General features: G+C 41.7%; 1 protein-coding gene and 1 long non-coding RNA gene across 3 annotated transcripts in view; both read right to left on the reverse strand.

Annotated features, from left to right (window-relative positions):
- Positions 1-3,267: 3,267 nt before the first annotated feature.
- Positions 3,268-8,520, reverse strand: dclre1b (DNA cross-link repair 1B). Of its 2 annotated transcripts, none has more exons than XM_035644055.2 (4): positions 7,906-8,520; positions 7,278-7,443; positions 6,886-7,068; positions 3,268-6,615 (listed from the first exon to the last, which is right to left on the reverse strand). In XM_035644055.2, the coding sequence occupies exons 1-4, from the start codon at positions 8,101-8,103 to the stop codon at positions 5,465-5,467; spliced, it is 1,698 nt and encodes a 565-aa protein (XP_035499948.1). In that variant the 5' UTR covers positions 8,104-8,520; the 3' UTR covers positions 3,268-5,464. The 2 variants fall into 2 exon arrangements, with proteins under 2 accessions (XP_035499948.1, XP_035499949.1); XM_035644056.2 differs by having other exon boundaries at positions 7,278-7,459; positions 7,906-8,032.
- A 6,440-nt stretch (positions 8,521-14,960) lies between these two features.
- The window catches only part of LOC118316338, a 29,456-nt gene continuing 24,436 nt past the window's right edge, over positions 14,961-19,980 (reverse strand). The window contains exons 2-4 of the long non-coding RNA XR_004795174.1: positions 16,063-16,211; positions 15,811-15,962; positions 14,961-15,608 (exon numbers count right to left, since the gene is read on the reverse strand). This is a non-coding gene — a long non-coding RNA (uncharacterized LOC118316338). The remainder of the gene's footprint in view (positions 15,609-15,810; positions 15,963-16,062; positions 16,212-19,980) is intronic.

The raw sequence follows: 19,980 nt of genomic DNA on the forward strand, positions 1-19,980 counted from the left end.
CAAACACATAACATTGCCGTGTGTGTGCGTGTGTGTGTGTGTGTGTGTGTGTGTGTGTAGTACACTCCCACACAAAAACATTGGCAGAAATAGCAGTGGACTGTGAGCAAAAAGATAACAGCCTCTGCTGCTGTGTGGGTTTGACACGGCTCAGCTTCATCGTCCCAACTCTGTACGACAGCCTCGAAGAAAGGGACAGAGAGGAATCACTACAAAGTGCAGAAACCAATGGCTTTATTATTGTCTTCCCCAGCTGGCTGAAGGACTTGCACTGCTCACAATAATAAGCTGCGGGCTGCCTCTCCTCTCCCACACAGCTCTGTCGGTAAGGTGTTGTGTTTGAAGAGCGGCTGAGAACGGACACACTCAGCATTTTGAGACGTCAAATTTGAAATGAAATATGAAATCACGTTTTCTCTTGGGGCCCCGAGTTAAAGCGCCGCCCTGTTCCTCATCGCTTTTGCCTCCGGGAAGAGTCATTGTTTCAGCTGTGTCGAGTCAAGCGGTCTGTCAAGTCGATGGGTTTGGTTTAACAGCAGAGCTGTGATGCTGGTTGGACTCCTCCTGCATCATGGATGAATGTTTCTCTAAACCTTCAAAACCTAACCTTGTGGAAAATGCATTTATTTGAACGTTGGCAAAATATTTAGTAAACCCACCTTACTCCCCAGAAAGCAGGATGAAAAAGAATTGGCCCGAGTTATAATCAATTTAGGTAGAATTTCTGTTCAGGGAAGATTAATGGTAGTGGCCTTCACTTGGTGCTGTCCGTGGTGCTGAAAAGCCACATATACTGTACTTTCACTGTGTATAGTAAGGTTACAAAGGGGTATTTGTACTTCAGTCGTGCTTCTGCAGTTGCCAAAGGAGAATCATGGTGGCACAGTGGTTTGTACTGATAAGAGAGACCTCAAGAGTTCTCGTTTTGAACCAAAGTTTGTCCCAGTCCCATAATATTCAATTTAAAATCAACTCAAATGTACAAGTTGGTAACATAACAGGTGGTGTGTGTGTGGGGGGGTACCACTGGTACTTAAAGACTGGAGACTGCAGTTATCAGAGGTTACCTGGAAAGATTAGCTGAACTTATAACAGATATAGATAATTCTATATAAACTATAAAATATGTGCTTATTCATTATATTTGTGTTAAGGTGGAGTGAAAGTATGATTACAGAAGTGTTGGTGCTGATCTTTATGATGATGGACTCCTGTTTTTATATTTTTGTCACTGTATACACAGTAGATTCAATGAGACCTTGCATGGTGGGTTTTAGTAAATGTTTCACATATTACTTTTTTTTTTACACACATTTTTTATTTTCCTTTATATTTATATGCCTGTAAAGGTAAAAGTATTGCCACAATTACCCTGTGACCTTCCAGCTAGTTCACATAAGGATATCCTTCAGTCTCACACTGACCCTGAGTCATACTTGAGTCCGTCTACACAGATACAACACCAGTCAAAAGTTTGAATGGGAAAGCGTGTCCAAACTTTTGACTGTTACGGTATATAACTAAAAGTAAAAGATATATATTCTTTTAACGTCCAATGGAAAAAGCAATGTTTTGTCAGTGGTGAAATACTATTGAATGATTCTTTGAAGGCCACACATCCCTCTGTGATGAGGTATTTGAGTCCACCTAGTAGGACTGCAAGAGCACGTTGGCCCAAAAAGGTTGGAAATTGCAGGTTTAAGAGCAGACTATCAGAATACTTATGAAATTTGAAGTTATTTTCTGCAATGAAACATGACAACAGACACTCAACTGTTTTTGTTCCTGATCATGTCAAGACATGTGCAAGAGGCGGGCTACATCCTGGACAGGTCAACAGCCCATCACAGGGCCAACGTACAGAGACAAACAACCATGAACACTCACATTCGCTGGAGTAACCCAAGACGGTGCTAACCACTGCTCCACCACGCCGCCCCGCTGAAATACAAACGTGATAAAACATGATCTTGACAATATGATATTTAAAAAATCTTGTTGTTTCACAATGATTCAACATATTATTATCCTTTTTTTAAAAATATATTTGTGATACAAAATTGATTACAAAAACAAACATACTGTCAAATACAGTCCTTTTAACATTTAACAACTCAAACCACAAATATGATATGAAGAAACCCTGCTGCTGCCCCGTTCACAGAGTCAAGGAGCTTCACTTTGCTACAGCAACAGTGAATCTGCAATAAAAATATTCAATCTCCAATAAGGATCCTGGACTCCTTGTGATTTAGTGCTTCGATACTCAGAGCAGAAGTTTGGTGTGCTAGCCCTCATGTGCGTTAACCTTTTTTATTTGTGGGCCTTGGGGGAAACTGGATTTTTTTTGTCCCCAGCTACAATTGAAGAATGTATTGAGAGCTCTTGTTAGAACAGTGCTATAAATTACACTGCTGGATCCTTCTCTTGTGTCTTTTTTACAGCACAAGAAAAAAGAGACACTGTGGCTTCCTGGGTGAATTTTGTTGGCATACACCTTTCCCAGCTATTTTTTGTATGTTTTAAGTTGTAATTTATCTACATAGATAAATGATGAGGCAACTGTTGTCTTTGTTGTCAGATCAGAATCCTAAATGGAAATAAACTTGGAGGGAGAGTTGAGAGAATTGCAAATATAAAATCCTATAAGCAGTTTTACTCCAGGTAAAAGGGCTTGGCCTTGAAGGTCGCAGCATCCTCATGATTTCCACTTTGAAGTAATGGTGTGTGTGAGGAATCCATTACTTTAGCCCTTCTACCCTGCTGTGATGCTTGTAGGGGTATGTGACACTCCATTTCCTTTCATTTCCTGGACCACTGCGAGAGCCTTGTATTCTCTCTAAGTCTTAAAAAAAAAAGAAAAAGGATTTTTTTTCTCCTCCCAAATTATTATTATTTATTTTTTTGTCACAAAATGTTTTCTGTTTTTGTAATGCAAGCGTACGACCTTAAAATAGCATCTGGGACGAGCTTGTATAAAATATGCAGGAAACTTAATGCAAATCCAGTCTTGAACGTTGTCTTCCCTCCCGATTACAACTCAGCCAGTCTAAGGAGAACAAGAGTCCTCCCTCCACCGCTTTCAAGAAAGATTACAACTGACTATAATCTAAGCCGCAAAATCAGCGAAACAAAACAATCCAAAGCCCCAACAAAGCAGGATATATTCTGGTCATGTGTGGGTTATCACAGGGGCCCAAACACAATACTTAAGTTTATATTTTGAGTATTTATTTTCATGCCACTTAATACTTCACAATTTTCACCTTAACTTTTACGGCACTTTTTTATTTGAAAGGCTGAAATATTTACACACAAAAATATACAGTTTATAAAATGGGATGATTTGCTGCAGATTTAACTACACATCAGTTTATACAAGTACAGCAAGGCAATAGAGCTAAAATGATAAGTTGATTAACCGATTGAGAAAGTCTAATAACTATTTTGAAAATTCTGTAGATCATGTCCTTTTTTTTTTACAAAGAAAACAATTAATACATTAAGAAGCTGAGTCCTATATAAATTGGTTTCAAATGAGCTCCACCTTGAGCCGCTCCAATAGTAAAATGCTGCTTACACGTGAACATATCAGTAATAATAATAATCGAATGATATAACAAATAACAGCATTCCCGTCATAATCTACATTTTTCTACAGTGTAAGTTTTTTAGTGTGGTATTAGTATTTTTTTGCATCGGTGAACTTGCTCCGCTGCTGGTCATCAGTATTCGTCTGCGCACAGTGGACTGTGAGCCCGTAGCTGATTGCTAATCCCAGATCTCCCTCCTCCCACACGCAGGAGCCGATCATTCATCCTTTATGAGCACAAGGGGAGACTCCCGTTGGCAGCTCACGTCAATCAGACGACCTACTGATGGAGACTATACGCTTGTCCCAGCATGACACTGCCGAGGATTCTGAACCTCACACAGAGACAACTTTTCCAAAGTGCAGCCCAATGGGGAATGCTAGGATCAGGGCCAACCAAAAAATGACTTTACAGCTGTATCGACTGTACTGTCTCGAGCAATTACACTGCTCATGGTGATGAAGAGATATTGTTGTAACATAAGCAATGAGTGTCCCTTTTAGACATTAACAAGGCTATTAATCCCTGAGGGCAGCTTTGAGGGTATTTTCATGTTTTAATGGGATTTAGTTGAAAGCTGAGTCATCCCTGTGCAGCATACCATTCGCTACCAAATAAAGGTGATTTTAAATATCTATGTTTAGGTTTGTTTATTTTTTTGTTCATTAAAATGATACATGCTGCAGAAACCTAAAAGCCAAATTCAACAAGAAGTAAGAAATAAAGCGTCTGTTGACGTTTGTAACAAACTACTGCCATCTTATGGACAGATAACAATACTGCAACACCAGACAGCTGTGACCCTTTTACTTAACATGTATACGTCTCTGTGGTGCAGACTTACTGTGGTGCAATTTACTGAGGAAACAGCGGGCACACGGAGACTGCATACAACATAGATATTACAGCGACATGTATTACTTGCACAACAAAAACATTTCCTCAGATGGAAGTCAAGCTGCTGGGTTTTGTCACCTCTAATCAAAACATGTACATGAGTCCACTATAGAAACAAGCATTGAGCTGTAGTACGAATACAGTCAGAAGAAATACGCTTATTAAATACACACACTTTATCACAGCGTTTATCAAATTGAAATGTCATTGTTAATAAATATAACCAATTGTTTGAAAAAAAAGGGGCACGAGCAAAAAAGTTTGAATCTGCTGAGCAGAGTGTTTCGTTTTACTTCAGTGGAGGACTAACACAGAAAAGAACATTGCCATAGTTGTTAAATAATATATTAGAAAAAAAAAACCCTCATTCTTCACAGCATCTTCTCAAAACTATGATGGGGCGTACATTTCCAAAGGACAACAGACAATCACAAGAAGCATTCGTTTGTTTTATCCGTAATAAAGTACAAGTGCAGCAACGTTCTCTTGACACAAAACTTTTGATAATGAATTTTTCAATAAAAATTCCAAAAGGGGTGTGAAAAAAAGGATGATCTGGCAAAAATTATTTTCGCGCTTTATATTAGCTTTAGGCTGAAAATCAATTCAGATTTTGGCTCATAGCTCTTTGCATCAGTAAAAACGTCTCTATCTACTGATCCTTCAAAGAACTCCGACTCTTATTTTCACCTTCTCATAAATGAAGGACAAAAAAAACAAACAATAGACAAACGTTTCAAGACAGCTGGTTCTCAGGGCCGGGAGAAACACAAAAATTCTCAGGAGATGACATAACCCCCATGGTAAACCCAGACAAATAGAGGCACCACAAAGAAAATTATATGAAGCAGGACATTATGTTAAGTAAGGGCAAAAAAATTGTCCTGGTGGTTTATTAGTATTTATGTTAACGCACAGAAAAGCAAGACAAAAATTTCGGGTCACATTATTGATCGAGGTCATCCTCTTTTGCATCATGTAGCGTAGTGTAGCACAAAGCCGTGCCGCAGGAGGACCGAGGGCTTAAAGTCCTCCTCATTGAAGGTGAGATTCTCCAAGATTCTGTTTTCAAGCTCCTCATTCGAGGGGGGACAGAAAGTGCAGGAATTATTACTGGGGCTGTTCTGCAATAATGTCCTGCTGTTGTCCAGATCATTTCCACATCTATTGTGCTGACTCATGTTATCGCCATGTGACATTCTGCTGTTTAGCTGACTAATGTAAGTTTCCCCTGATACTGTTTTACTGTTTATTCTGGCCTTAGTTTCAAAAGGCCTTCTCTTGGTCCTGACAGGCTTCAAGCAGGCCTTGGTGTTGCTCTGGGTATGTTGACTGAGTGGCACTGATGCTGCCATCGCTATTTCTTCACAGACTCTCTGACCGATGTTGAGGCTCCACATGTCTCCAGCCGCTCTGCTGTTTTTGTCAGGGCTGAGTTTCTTGCGAACGTCGATTAGTATACAGTCAGAGTCCCTTTCAGTACTTTCTGTGTCCATCTCTTCTTCAGAAGCGTCCTCTTCCAGGCATGCTGGTCCACAGACACAGAAATCTTTGCATTCACTTGGGGTTCCCTTTACGGGAGACTCAAATACCACCCCTTTGGGGGCAAGAGGTCGAGAGTGTCTGCTGTGAAGACGGGTGTATGCTGATGAGCTGAGCTGGATCTGAGGCTGTTTCAACATGTAGTTTCGGACTGACTCTGGCACCAAGATTTCATGGCGTTTTTTGCTGGGCTGTAAGGCAGAGAGACTTCCAGGTACGCCATTTCCTACAATGGGCACAAGGGAGGTAGGCTTAAGCGCAAAGACAAAATCTTCCAGCTCTTGATAAGAAGAATGGTCGGAGTAGGGCACCACATGGACATTAGGGTGGAAGGAGACCAGGGGCCTGCTGGTGGGCAAGATGCCCAAAGTAGGTTGTTCTTTGTTCCACTGGTGCAAAGTGGCGGAACGGATTTCCGACTGGTCCACAACTCGGATACGACCGGCTCCTGGGTCAGTGGTGAAAACATCAGGCAGCTCCAGAGCTCTGAGAGTCTCCATCCTCTCAAAACTCACCTCAATCCAGGTTTTAAACTCCATTGCCAGGTCGACCAGCAGGGACTCCTTTCCCAGTGCATACAAACCTGCAATGCACCACAAAGTCAGCTAAATAACAATGGCAAATAGATGACATTATTACGTTTAAATTATGTTCTTATCAATTATTTTCAAAAGTACAACTAATATTTCAATTTTCAAATCACATAAGGCTGCAACTATTTGGAATTATCACTAATAATTTCACCACCATCAACCTAAGGTTAGCTTGACCCATGATCAAATCCATCTTTTATACATTTGCTGGTATCTGAAAAATGAAAACTGTGTCAGAGGAGAGGTCTGTACAAACTTACCAATGACGACATTGTGGTTTGGGTGACTGCGGATGATTTCTTTGATTTGTTGAGTGGCTTGCTTCCTGGAGGGGAGGGTGCGGTTGGGGTCACAGTTGGTGTTGTCCAGGTACAGGACATCAATAGTGGTGTTGGTCCTCAGACACGGCTCACGCAGCATCGCGGGACTATATCTGAAGTCACCTGCAATGAAGAGGGTGTCAATGCTGACTTTTTTATTCCTGCAGTACTGCAGTCAATATAGAACCTGTGCATATGTTTCCATCATATGACACTAAATATAATGTTGGAAAGCAAAAGAAAGGGAAAAAAACAACAACACGAGTAAACTAGTATTTCCTACATCCTAGATGAAGCAGTAAAGAGTTTTTACAGAGCATTCGGACACTGACCAGTGTACAGTATAGAACCGAAGTAGCCTTCGAAGAGAAACATCACAGCCCCTGGACAGTGGTTGGCATCTATCAGGGTGACCGTCAGCCTCTCCTTGCCGATGTCATCCAGTGGCAGCAGGTATGGCTCACCCAGCTCCAACGGATGGATCCACTGTTCTTTCACCTGAGCGGAAATAGAACTGATCAGCAGAAGGGAACTCATGCAGTCAATACACGCATGAAAGGTGACTGAACAATTGGATGAAAATTATGTGAATCATATACTATGATCCTCACAGTCACCAAATCTCAACTCAACGGCTCTCTGTGGCCACACATCTCACTTGGATACTTCATTTGTCGTCCACTTGTACATTTTATATATGTACATTTTATATATATATATATATATATAAGGAATATTCTAAACCGTGGTGCATTCTGACTGGCTGCTCCATGAATCAAAATATACAAAAACTCATTGAGAAGTATTGAAACACAGGTACCCATAGATACACATAAAACTGTTCAGTACACTGTCCTGGATGAGGCAGCGACAAATCACATGTCATTCACTCGGATTTGAGACCTGGTGCAGTTTTCACCACATCCGCGCACGTGTTTGACGTCAGTGACGCCGCCTCACCTGCAGCCTGAGTTTGAGCAGCGTGGCGGAGGTCAGTGAGCAGTAGATGGGCCGGTTGCTCCAGGTCGAGGTCAACCCCACCGTGTGGTCGCTGTGCATGTGGGACAGGAAGAACAGCCGGGTGCCGGGACACTTCCGCACCTGCCAGAAGTCGACGGCCAGCGGGGTGTGCGGGAGGACTTTGCCGTTGACGGACATGGTGTGCGGGTCAACTGGACGCTCAACACTCAGCGGCGTGGCAGGTGGATCGACGACTGGAGGTAAGTGTCATCGAGTTGTTGTTTGGCTTCTTGGGTTGTGTGATTCAGCCTGTTTCGCTGATGACGCAGGTAAGAATACTAGATAAATACTAAAGCTAACTTCAGCAAAAGTTGGAGGAAGCTCCTGGATTAGTTCAACATGTGGCTGTGGTTAAACCAGCGTAATACTAGTTGTTGCTGCGCAACAATATCTTCTCTGTAACCTACGGCTCGCCAGTCGATACATTTCTTCTTTCTCGTCAGTGTTTGTTGGCGGACGGAACAGCCACACACGACCATAGATCTACTAATTACCCGCCATAATATTTACAATCCGTCTCTTCCGTGTTTTGGTCTTCTTCTTCTTCTTCTTCTTCCTCGGGCTCGCAGTGCTGCTGGTATCCCGCTGACTGCGTCATACTGCCGCCTATAGGTTGTGACGGGCATAGAGCACTGCTGCTGGCTGCATTGGAAATTTCCAGCTGAGTGAGCAGCAATAACAACAGTAAACAAAAACCAAAAAGTGATGTCAGCTCATTAAGCACATATAACACAAACAGAGTTGTAGAACTGTACTGTGCTGCACCCATAACTCAGATTAAAAAAAAATGGATGAAGATCTGCTGCCTAAAATAAAAACATGCACAGTAAGTTCAACTTAAAAACAATTCAACATTACTGAGATAGTAAACTATGACTAAGTCAAGTGTATGTAATGACCAAGTGCAAACTGTGAAATATAACTTTTGGAATAGGTTCTGACATTCGTGAATGATACAAATGACTATAATTTCTCTGGGTCTTAATTTAAAGAGAGTTTATGTTGTTTAACTGCTTTTAAAGTCCTGTACCTAAAATACAAAAAGCCAAATGACAAAATCAAGACATACCAAATATACACACTTTTTTGATAGACTTTGTGGATAGGCACAAAGTCTGTTTGATTAAAAAGAGAAAAAAAGGAGTCTATGTACAACATTTCCACAAGATGGAGCCAAGACAAAGGGAACAGTTTGCTGTTAAGCCTATTATGATCTTCAGGGAAAAGAAATTGGTCTGCAGAGCACTTTTATTTGAGATTCTGTAAACATAGAGACTTTTTTTTTAATCAGGTAAAAGTACATATTTTGTCTTTATTTCAATTTTATACTGTAAGGTCAAAATATTATTTCAATTGTAAAGCCTAACATAATTTTTCCATTAAGGTCTTAATTATTTCCCACACACTCACCTTTTTTTCTCTTTCTGTCTTCTACCAGCAAAAATAAACCATAAAGGTACAATGTATAATGTACAATGTATAAATCCGCTTTTATCTGATTGTGATATTGGATGATGGATTGATTTAACAAGGTGTGTTTTGGGGGGGTACTGTTAAATGGGGTCGTTGCTATGGTGACAGCGACCTATCGTAGCCCCCTCCCCCCTTCCCCTTTGCACATTGCTCACTTTTCAGGATTATACCTGGGACCGCTGCACATTCCTCCATTATCGCACAGCGTGCGTCCTCTCCTCGTACCCAGCAGCACATTACTCATACTCTGATTAACAGTTAATTAACTATCTCCCCAAAACACGGACACGCGCGCGCACACACACACACACACACACACACACACACACACACTTGTCTCTCTATAGTTGTTAGGACACTCATTGACATAACGCATTGCTTAGCCCCTTTCCCTAACCTAAACCATCACAACTAAATGCCTAATTCTAACTGTAAGCCAATTCTAACCCTTAAACAAAGTCTTAAACCTCAAACAGCCCCTCGAGGTGGTGAAGACTGGCCAAAATGTCCTCACAACTTCAAAATGTCCTCACAACGATGGTTTTGAGCCAACAACACAGACACACACACAACCCTCAGAGAATAGTCGTTACCTGTGGATACCCATGGGTTAGTGTGTAACACACACACACACACACACACACACACACACACACACACACACACACACACACACACACACACACACACACACACACTAACACACACACTAACACACACACACACCCTTTGAAACCTTACGCTGAAGATGAAATACATTGTGCTGGTGATTAACAGAAGAGGAGTGGGTTTCACTCAGTCGGGGAAATCAGTGGAGTCCCTGTTACTATTAACATCTTATACTTTATTCTAAGTTACACAGCTGGGTGCTCTTTAGATTATTGCACGCTGTGGGGTAACATTATACAGTCAAGAGACAAGTTGGCAGGTAATTAATGACAATTTTGCATCGTGTGTGATGCTAAAGTTTATTTTTACTGTAATGACATATCACTACAGTGTGTTTAACAGCTGCACTTGATTTTAAGTTATTTTAATTGTGAACACAGTCGTACATTGCACATGCAGTCAAATGTGGAAGCATGATTACAGGCATAATGCAGTAGCAGTGCTTGACTTTTAGTGAAATATTTTGCATATGGCAAACATTCCTAGTATATATCCACAAGACCAGATGGCCTGAATGAATAGTCATTAACACATGAAAAAAAATATAGATAGCGATATGTATTCCGTATCAATCAATTCAACACTTTCAATTCAGTCACAGATCATGTTTTTATTATTACAGCACGTTTTTTATGAAAAATCCAGGTGCATTTCTTTATACTATAGCAAGGTGATGAGGATAAAAACAGCAACTCTGTTCACATGTCAAACCAGAGGTTGCCCAGGTCAGGCGGATGAGTTGTCTTATCTGTCATGTTGTTGTGCAGTGGAAAACAAAAGTGCTGTCAGACAGCAGCAGTGATGCTAGGAATGCAAATGGCTGCACAGTCTGTGATCTCACACTGCTTTTATTATACTTTTTGCCGGGCCTCAGTATGCCCAAGTGACCTTTTCTATATTTTCTTCTATGCTATTAAAAAAAACTGCATTGTGGCTTCAATATGATGTGATTTCAGGAGTGGCCTTGCCAAATGAAGCCGTCCCTCAAATCCCAAAAGTATCTCCACCCAAGGCTTTGTCTCTATCTGCAGTATTTATCAATCCACCATAAATAACGGAGCGATGTATCTATTCATATTCGAGTCAACAAATTTGTAAAGACCCCCCCCCCCCAAAACCGCCTTGGGTCCCCAGGGATGATGCAGCGATGCAGTGCGCACACCCCTGCAGAGGTATTTTTGGACGTGTGTGAGAAGCTGAAGATGTCCCTCGAGGGCTAAGGGCAAGTTGTTGGCTGTAACAACCTAGTGAGAGTGGCCTAGTGTGTGTGCTCTCGCTTATTTCATCTGTCTCTCTCTGTTTATCTCTCCGTCACTCTCATGTTTCCCCCACTCTCTCTTCTCTGTACTCGCGTGTCTGTTTTTTTTTTTTCTTCTTCTTGACATTATCCATTTCCTCTCTGCCATCCCCAGTAGGGTTTTCATGATCTCCCTTTTTTGTGCTTTTTCATTTTGACACGCTGGCACAAACGCTTACACATTACCGCAGTACAGCAGCATGGTCGCTGTCAAATCCGATTAACTGCCAGTCTTGGTGACCACCCTCTTTTTATTTTTTCACACTGCTTTAGGGAACTCTAGTGTCAGAGGTGGAGGAGCTGCTATTTCTAACCAGGTTCCAAGCCATGACACACAACAATACACAAGAGCCAGTTGATTCCCCCCTACTCATCTGATTCGATTATAGCTCAGTTTATTCGAAATTGAAGAGCGGTTCTGTGTGGTGTGGCACTCAGCCTTCCGAAGATCCTCCATGGACCAGCAAAGGGTGCAGTTTGAGGTGCTACATTATGCATAACAGTGTGCTCATAGCTTGCTGTCACGGCAATGCCGCATACGGAGAAAGAGATGACTCTAATTGTCCTCCTGGAGGGCTCCAAGTCTTTTTGAATTCCTCTTGGTTGGACGCAGGCGTGGGGAAAATCATAGCCGAGGAAGACTGAAATCTCAGATGGTGCCGGCTTAATAAGCATCATAAGAGCTAAATAAGGCTAGAGACATTCATTCTGTTTTTTTCTATGGGGCTGAAGCAAAGCCCCGGTCAATTTATCAACCATATCAGTCATTAGTCAAAACAGAAAGTAAAAAAGTTGAAATGAATCCTCAATATTACAAGGAGGAACAGAAGAAGGGTTAGGAAAGTTGCGCAGGAAATACAGTATGATGGGATATCTTTGTGATCTATTTATATTCATTGGTGCTATGTGTGCAAAAAAGGTAAGATAAGTGTAAAAATGTGACTCAAGCAATGTTTGCAACAGTGTAAATAGGTTTCTTGTGGTGTATTGAATTTGTGTAGTGTTGTGTGTAATAGTCCATTTCACTCCGGGACAGGCATTACTAATTTTTATGTCCCCGAGCAATAGATAAACGCTTTGGTACATGAAAAAAAATGCTTTTGGTTGAGGCACACAATTTGTTGCAGTTTGCTGAAGCTGACAGATTTTTTCTTCTTACAGAGAGCTCCTCTTGTTGTCCCTCACATGACTAGCCCCGACAACACCTAACAAATGCGCTGTCAACAACAACACAAACATCCATCTGTGTATCATTTATTGTTCCACATGAGCAAAGATGGATGTGATGATTAACAGTATATACATTGTCTCATTCTTTCCATGTAATATACAGTATTCTGCACGGGTGGTTTACTGAAGCGATGTGGGATTTTCAATTGCTTTCATGTCAGTCCTGTTGACTCTCTTCCATTAGTCTTCGCATGTGGATCAGGACAAGAATTCACAGACGTCGTGTGGCATTAAGATTATAATAAAGAAGAAGAAAACTCATTTAGCACCAAGACGCTTTTTTCTTTTCTTTTAAGAAACTTTTTTAGAAACGCATTACTGGACCAGAGATATGATGGTCAGAAAATTAAACTCTTAAACGCTTCTTTGGGTTGAAAGAGAAGCACAATTCAGCTGCGGAAAAATGGGCTTTCAATTAGTTTGAAGTCTGCTGGCTTCAGGCTCGAGTGGAAGCACAAAATGGGCAAAAATGGTGAAGAAAAAGGCAATATTAGAGCAAAGCATGAATCCACTGCACTAACGCAAGTCCTCATGTCAGTAGGATACAGAAAGGCAAAGAAAATCAATACCTAAGGGAGTTGAAGATTCCACTTTGTCAGATTTGACCACTACAATTAGGCTTTTACTCCTCACAGATGTCAGAGATCTAAAGAGGTGCTTATTTGCGCCAATGGTACCTAGTACACTAAACCTTAATAAAAGACGTGATAAATATTTGACCATAAAGGCCTTTACTCTATCAATGTGCATGGCAAATCATGTGTTTGCTCATCATTTAGCAAAGTGCTCCCCATGTGCATAATGCATGTACGGAACGGATTCCCAAAGAGCTGCAGAGGAACTCCCCCCTTGTTACACACATTCCCTGTAATACTGCCCAATGGGAATCGGCAGGAGAAATGTTCTGTTGTTGTTGTGGGTGACTGTGGAGGTGTGTTGTGTTTTGTTGGATACTTGCTGACAGCAACTTTGAAGGGTTTGACACTGAGCAGCTGCAGAAGAAGGGGGGGTAACCTTGGTTAGGCCTATTATAGTCACATTGGTAAAGCAGACTATCGTCAGAACAACAGCTGCTAATGAGGCACCAGGGTGCGTGTCCACACACACACACACACACACACACACACACACACACACACACACACACACACACACACACACACACACACACACACACACACACACAAAGTCTGGGTGTATTATGTTGATGCGAGTTTCCCCTGTAGGCTTAGCCAAGAGGGCAAAACAGCAGGTTAGTGAAAATGCAGGTATCAGCGTGTCAATCTGTGAAAGGCTGTGGGTAACAACTCCTCATTAGCTGCCTCATAATCAGCACTATGTGGCCATACAGACATTCTCCGCGATACCACCATTTTTCTGCAATTATAGATTGATTATCGGTAAATCAAACGGTAGCTGTAGTCTCACGGGACTGCAAGACAATCAATACACCGTCTCCGGTATCAATTTATAGTATAAATGCAGGTACAATATCATTTTTATTTCAAATGTAATCAATGAAAGAACATTTTTCAGCAGCGATGAGCATGGAAGCTGCATGATGATTATATTATCTCCGGAGATTCACAGGTTTTTATTAAATCTCCTGCCGCAGTAGTGATCTACATGACCTTTGTCTGCAGGGCGACAATCACTTTTGTCCACAGAAAGTTAAGTCTGTAAATATCACATACGAGATGAGCACCACTCACTCTGAGAGCACTTTAACTCATCTCCCCCTGCAGGATTAGGCAGAGTATATATTTGCAGAGAAAGAGAGACGGAGAACAGGTGAGAAAGTCGGTTGTGGATTAAACAAGAGTGGGTTACGTGTCCTTTGTCAGTTGGACAATGGGTTTTAAAATACAAGTTAGTGTCTTCAAAGTGTAAATAATGGAAGTTGTCACCACGTTGGTGCTGTGGCTCTTTCTGCTTGAGAAGCTAAGTTTGTATGAGATGGCTGAGCATAAACTGAAATGAGTAACAGCAGGGTTTTCAGTACAAAAGATAACAGGACAAAGCGTCTGGATTTCCCCTTAGTCTGCTTTCTGGCTAACCCACTTTTTGTTATGCTTTTCCTATAATTTGCAAAATTGTGGATTCATACAGTGCAATAGAAAATGGCTGATATTATTCATGCAGCTCCCGTTGGGGTGACATAAAAGAGACTTTCATGGCATCTCTCCCTCTATTTTTTCCCCCCAGGTTGCTTCTGTTTTTTTTAGATACGTGTGTTGTTTTTTCCAACCGCAATCTTTTTCATCAGGCTTCAGTTGTCTGGGTTCTTAAACCCTTTTATTGGAAAGAAAAAACCCTTATGACTTGATATATGCAATGAATCTTTATTTCATCATGATAGCGATGGCATTAATTGAGAAGACAAGCACAACGCAAAATATTATGCTGTATCTTATTCTACAGAGTTTGTTACTTTGTGTGTTTGCCACTGGAATTATATTAATGAGACACTCACGAATGTATATCTGTATATCTACAGGACTGAGTTTTAAATGCATGAATATACAGTATATCTATCAGTATCTATTTTTCTGAGGATTACATTATATTATGGTCATCTTTTCAAAAGAGTAGGTTTACACATTGTGCTTCTTCTGGAGCATGATGACCTTTATATTTAATTATCTTTTGAAATATATTTAATTTCTTCTTGGTTAAATATGTTGACGATGATGGTCACACTGAACTGCATATTTGACATTTAAATAGATTTTGAAAGAGCCAGATGTGCACACATACAAAAGAAAAAGAGAAATGGTCAGGTGAACAACCTAGAGTGCTTCCGCCACAGAGAGGAGAGTGAATGAAAAATGCTCTTATATCCAGCCCAGATGCCAATCTTTAACGGTCATGGATGGCCTGCTCAGCATCACTTACAGCCAGAGCAAACTGAGGTTGATCAGGGGACATGGCTTCACGGAGGAAGGAGACAGCTGATGCAACAGTTTTAAAAGACCTGTTGGGACACAGGCAGGGTCATGAGAGTAAATTAGAGTGGGCTGTAGCTCCGTGTAGAAGTACTTGTCATTCAATGTAAATTGTAAATGTACTGTATTAACACAACGCTTTTAGTCTTATCGACCACCCAAAGCGCTTTACAGTACAAGACATATTCACTCATTCACACATGCATTCATACAGCGCTTCTTTACACAAACCTTTTTCTATCACATCATTTGTACACTGCTGGCAGAGCCATCAGGGGCAATTTAGGGTCAAGTCCCTGCCCAAGGACTGTAGGACACCAGGATCAAACCATTGACCCTCTGGTTAGTGGACGAGCCGCTCCATCTCCTGAGCCACAGCCGCCCTTCAGTGCAGGAGCAGAACACAAATAATCAAGCACTGTAAAATGTTTTACAAAATGAACAGTATATTATACTGCAATAACTGCAGTGCGAGTAACTAACCAACAACAGACCCAAACCACCAAACTTATGTGCAGGGGCCTGTGTCAATGGGGAGCCAGGGAAATCCAGTGTCCAGGGCATGTGGCAGAGTGTCCTGTGAGGGTAATCCAGGGGACAGTGGCTGTGCGTGACAAACTGAGCAGGTGATACTGAAACAGAGTGAAAACGAGCAGGGTTAGGGCACAAGTTGGCAGGCACAAACAACACGGTTCCAAACAAGCAAACATGACCGGCATCAAAATAACAACACTACGAAATAAGGCAACGTCTCGGCACAAGGTGGTGATTGAACCGGTGGGATGAGCAGGGACCGGAGGTCACGCCCTGCCAGCAGCACACACTGTCCGTGGGAAGACTCAGAGCGGGGACAGGAGCACACACACGCACACACCCACACACACACAATCCAGCCTACGACCAGGAAGTGAGCCAAAACAGTCCAAAACTCCGTAATCCCAACAGCACTAGACACTTCATGGTCATGACCACTGCGGTCATGACGTCAACGCTGCGGCTACAGTTTATTTGGTGCATCTGTGCGATAAATGCGATATGTAATATCTTCGTAGAGTTTATAATGTTCAGACTTTGTTAACACGGTGCGTAGAGACGTGATGATTCACCTTTATGGCCCCTTTTAAAGCTTAAGTTAGTTTTATTGTTGGGTTCAGCTGCACTGTATTGAAAGGTGTTCTCATTTCTGGACAATGACAAATGCCACATACCACAGCATTTATAGCAGAAGCTATTTTACAACGCCTGTCTACTGTTCCCGTCCACTGACCCCATATTAAGGGGTGGACAAATCATTAAAAACATATTAAAACAAAAACAACAATTTAATGTTTAAGTTTAATACAACCCCACAACACCAGATGAATGAATCAAGCCCTTCTGGAATACTTTTTTTTTATTGCAGGGTTATTGCATTATATGGGATTAGACTTTGTATCTAATGAGCTGGTTGATCAGTGCATGTTATTCAGACAAACTGGAATCGAAAATATGACTCTATGAAGCTAATTGCTGTACCCTGCATGGATAACAAGATGACTACAGCTGTTCCCTCTGAAGACTAAATGCACCGAGATGTACATTTATTCAGAAGATTGATTTCCAATAATGAGCCCGTACAGCAAGCCTTCATTTGTCTTCATCTCCTCTTGTCTGGTATTTAACAGACTTCAAGGAGGACTGCAATTAAGCAATCCACCGAGGCAGTGCAACATTCAGTTGCGTGAACCTCATGAGACCACACAGGTTACACAGAGGGCAAAGCTGCACGCACTGTAAAGCTCCAATACTTTCAGCATATTTAGCGTGAACCAATGTTGTGACAATTATTTACTCTCTCTCGGTCTAAAAATATGAACCGAAAAGGTCATTTTCAGTATGAATGGGTAACAATCACTTGAAACTACAGAGTTTCGTTGATGTTCCCTGTATGTTCATCACTCCAAGTGAACCCTTTTATATATGATCCATTTACCAGTTTAAAAAATATAGATTCCAGCTGCTTTATTATTAATTTAACAGACTGGTCTCTGGTCAGAAAGGGAATAAAGCTGTGTTATGAAACACTGCTCTTGCAATACATGAACCCCGCTCATGCACAGTAGCGTCTTGAATGTAGTTCACAAAGTAGGAGACACTCAATTCTTTGCATCTTGCTGCACAAGGAGGAAAGACGGATTTCCACACGCTCCTCCACCGAGATTAAAAAGGTTTGGATCCACATCTTTCACCCTCTGTTGTGTCAGCTGACCCTATAGATAAACACACAACACCGGTTTGACGGTCTTTTAAGTTTCTTATTATGTACAGGGAGTGAAATATTAATACCTTCAGCATCCCCCAGAGAGTTGAGGTCTTACACAGGGCTCCCAGTGTTAACAAAATATGTTTGCTATTCACTGGGGACTGCAGCAAAGAGCAGCAAGATTAAAGAAATGGCAGCCAGAGTGCTGCGGAGCTCACTTGGAGCTAACGGAGCACATGCGTAAGTGCTATTCCCAAATAGATAGGTTATGATAAATTAATTTGCTGCTTTGATTTTTGCTGCTGTCAAATATAAATCACTCTAAGGAGTGATGGCAGGGGAAGTAGGACACACAGCTCACTTACCAGACCAAAGTGCTCAGTGTCAGTGAAAGAAGCAGATTGTTGCAACTGTAGACACTGAGCCAGCAAGACAAAGTCAAAACTGTGAGGAAAAATAAGTCTTCCAAGACGATTCTCTTTCCCAGCATGCAGCATTTTTCAAATGTGAAAAAAGCAGCCAATCTGGATCTGCTGCCAGTGCGTTTGTGTTAGCGGCGTCTATCTCATTGTCAGCAGACAGCAGTGTTCTCATTACCATTTTATGAGGCCCAGTTGGCGGAGCGTTTTTGGCTCGAGTGCTATGTGCCTAAGAACTCAGTTGGAGTGAATAAGCTTAAAACAGGATTCCGACATTTGCCCAAGATATTTTTAGTATCTTCTCAGGCCGAGGCTGCGGGGACTGGATGTCCAGAACTCAGACAGTAAAGGCGGTAAAATCTGTGCTGGGCCCTTTCCTGCAGAGCTGATAACAGCTCAGGACCAAGAAGTTGGAGTCTGTCGATTGTTTGACATTTACTACATTGCAGTTCTCCTGACAGCTACTGAGAAATAAAGTTCAATGTTTTTCATTCACAACATCTGGTTTCCCAACCCGCAGGATATCAAGGCATTATAGACCGCACACGTTTCAATAGATTGCAACAGGAGAAATCAATACTGTGTGAGACTGGAGCCCAATTTAAGTGCAGGAGCCCAGTATTTCTCGAATTTGTTTTGAGGAAATCCCTAGAAGAGCTATATTTTAAATAAGGCACGTCAAAAGTCCTGGTGTGCTGCAATGTCCGCTGCCCTTATAATCTTGTTCAGTACGAGTCGTTATTATACTTGAATATGAATAACACCACCGAGACAACTCATACCAGTGATGTTCTCTCAGTGCATCATATACTGGCAGGTGGACTTATCTTGCTGAATAAGATAAGCCCACTGAACAGGGAGGGAAAGGCCATTATTGCTGGAGACCTCAACACTTTTCTCTGTGTCAAGCTTTTGTTGGATTGTGTGACATTCACTGAGCCAGTTGTAATGCAGATAGACAAGAAGATAAGAGTTGTGTGCAAACATGAGCAACAGAAAGTGTGGTGCATGGTCACTTTTTGTGTGCGGATGTGGAGCAGGAATCCGTCTCGTTTTTCTCAGTTGTGTCTGGATAGGGTGGGCAGAAATCTCCAAGAGGATACAGTGGGGGATAAAAATCACATCTGACTCATTAAGTGGTGCTTGTGCAATTAAGGGTCAGAGAAAAGCGAGCTCACGAGGGAGGACTGTGGTCCCACTTAACCAGAAATCTGCATATGCTTTAATGTTTTTGTGAAGGCCAGTTTGTCCTCATTGTAAAAACTAGAGGCGAGCATTGAAGTGGCAGAAACACTTCACTGCTAAAAACTGTGTGGTGTTTTTTCCTTCCTTAACCATTTTTTTGCCTTCATCCAATCAGGGAGTTATTCAGTTCAGAATATGTTTTAACCTCTACAGGTGACAGTTTCTCTCAGAGGCGGGCCAGAGTGGGAAGGTGCCCCGCAGCCTCTCTATAACCTTGAATATAACCTTTTCACTTTGGTGCGTCAGTTTCTTGGACTGGACATTGACCTGCCAACTATTGATTACAGCAATGAGAGACGCAATCCAATACTAAACATCCTCCTACTGTCATGCCAGGCTGGCATGTTGACAGTAGACTATTTTAAGAGCAGTGTGAGTGGGCATTAATTATTCATGAGGATCTGGAGCACTTACTGTATGTATGCATTTTATGTACACAGATGTTTTGTGTTTGTAGCTGTGCAGGCTGTGTTGGATTTTGCCACAATTAAAAGC

Source organism: Scophthalmus maximus, chromosome 3 (assembly GCF_022379125.1).
Source record: "Scophthalmus maximus strain ysfricsl-2021 chromosome 3, ASM2237912v1, whole genome shotgun sequence".
Taxonomy (NCBI): Eukaryota; Metazoa; Chordata; class Actinopteri; order Pleuronectiformes; family Scophthalmidae; genus Scophthalmus; species Scophthalmus maximus.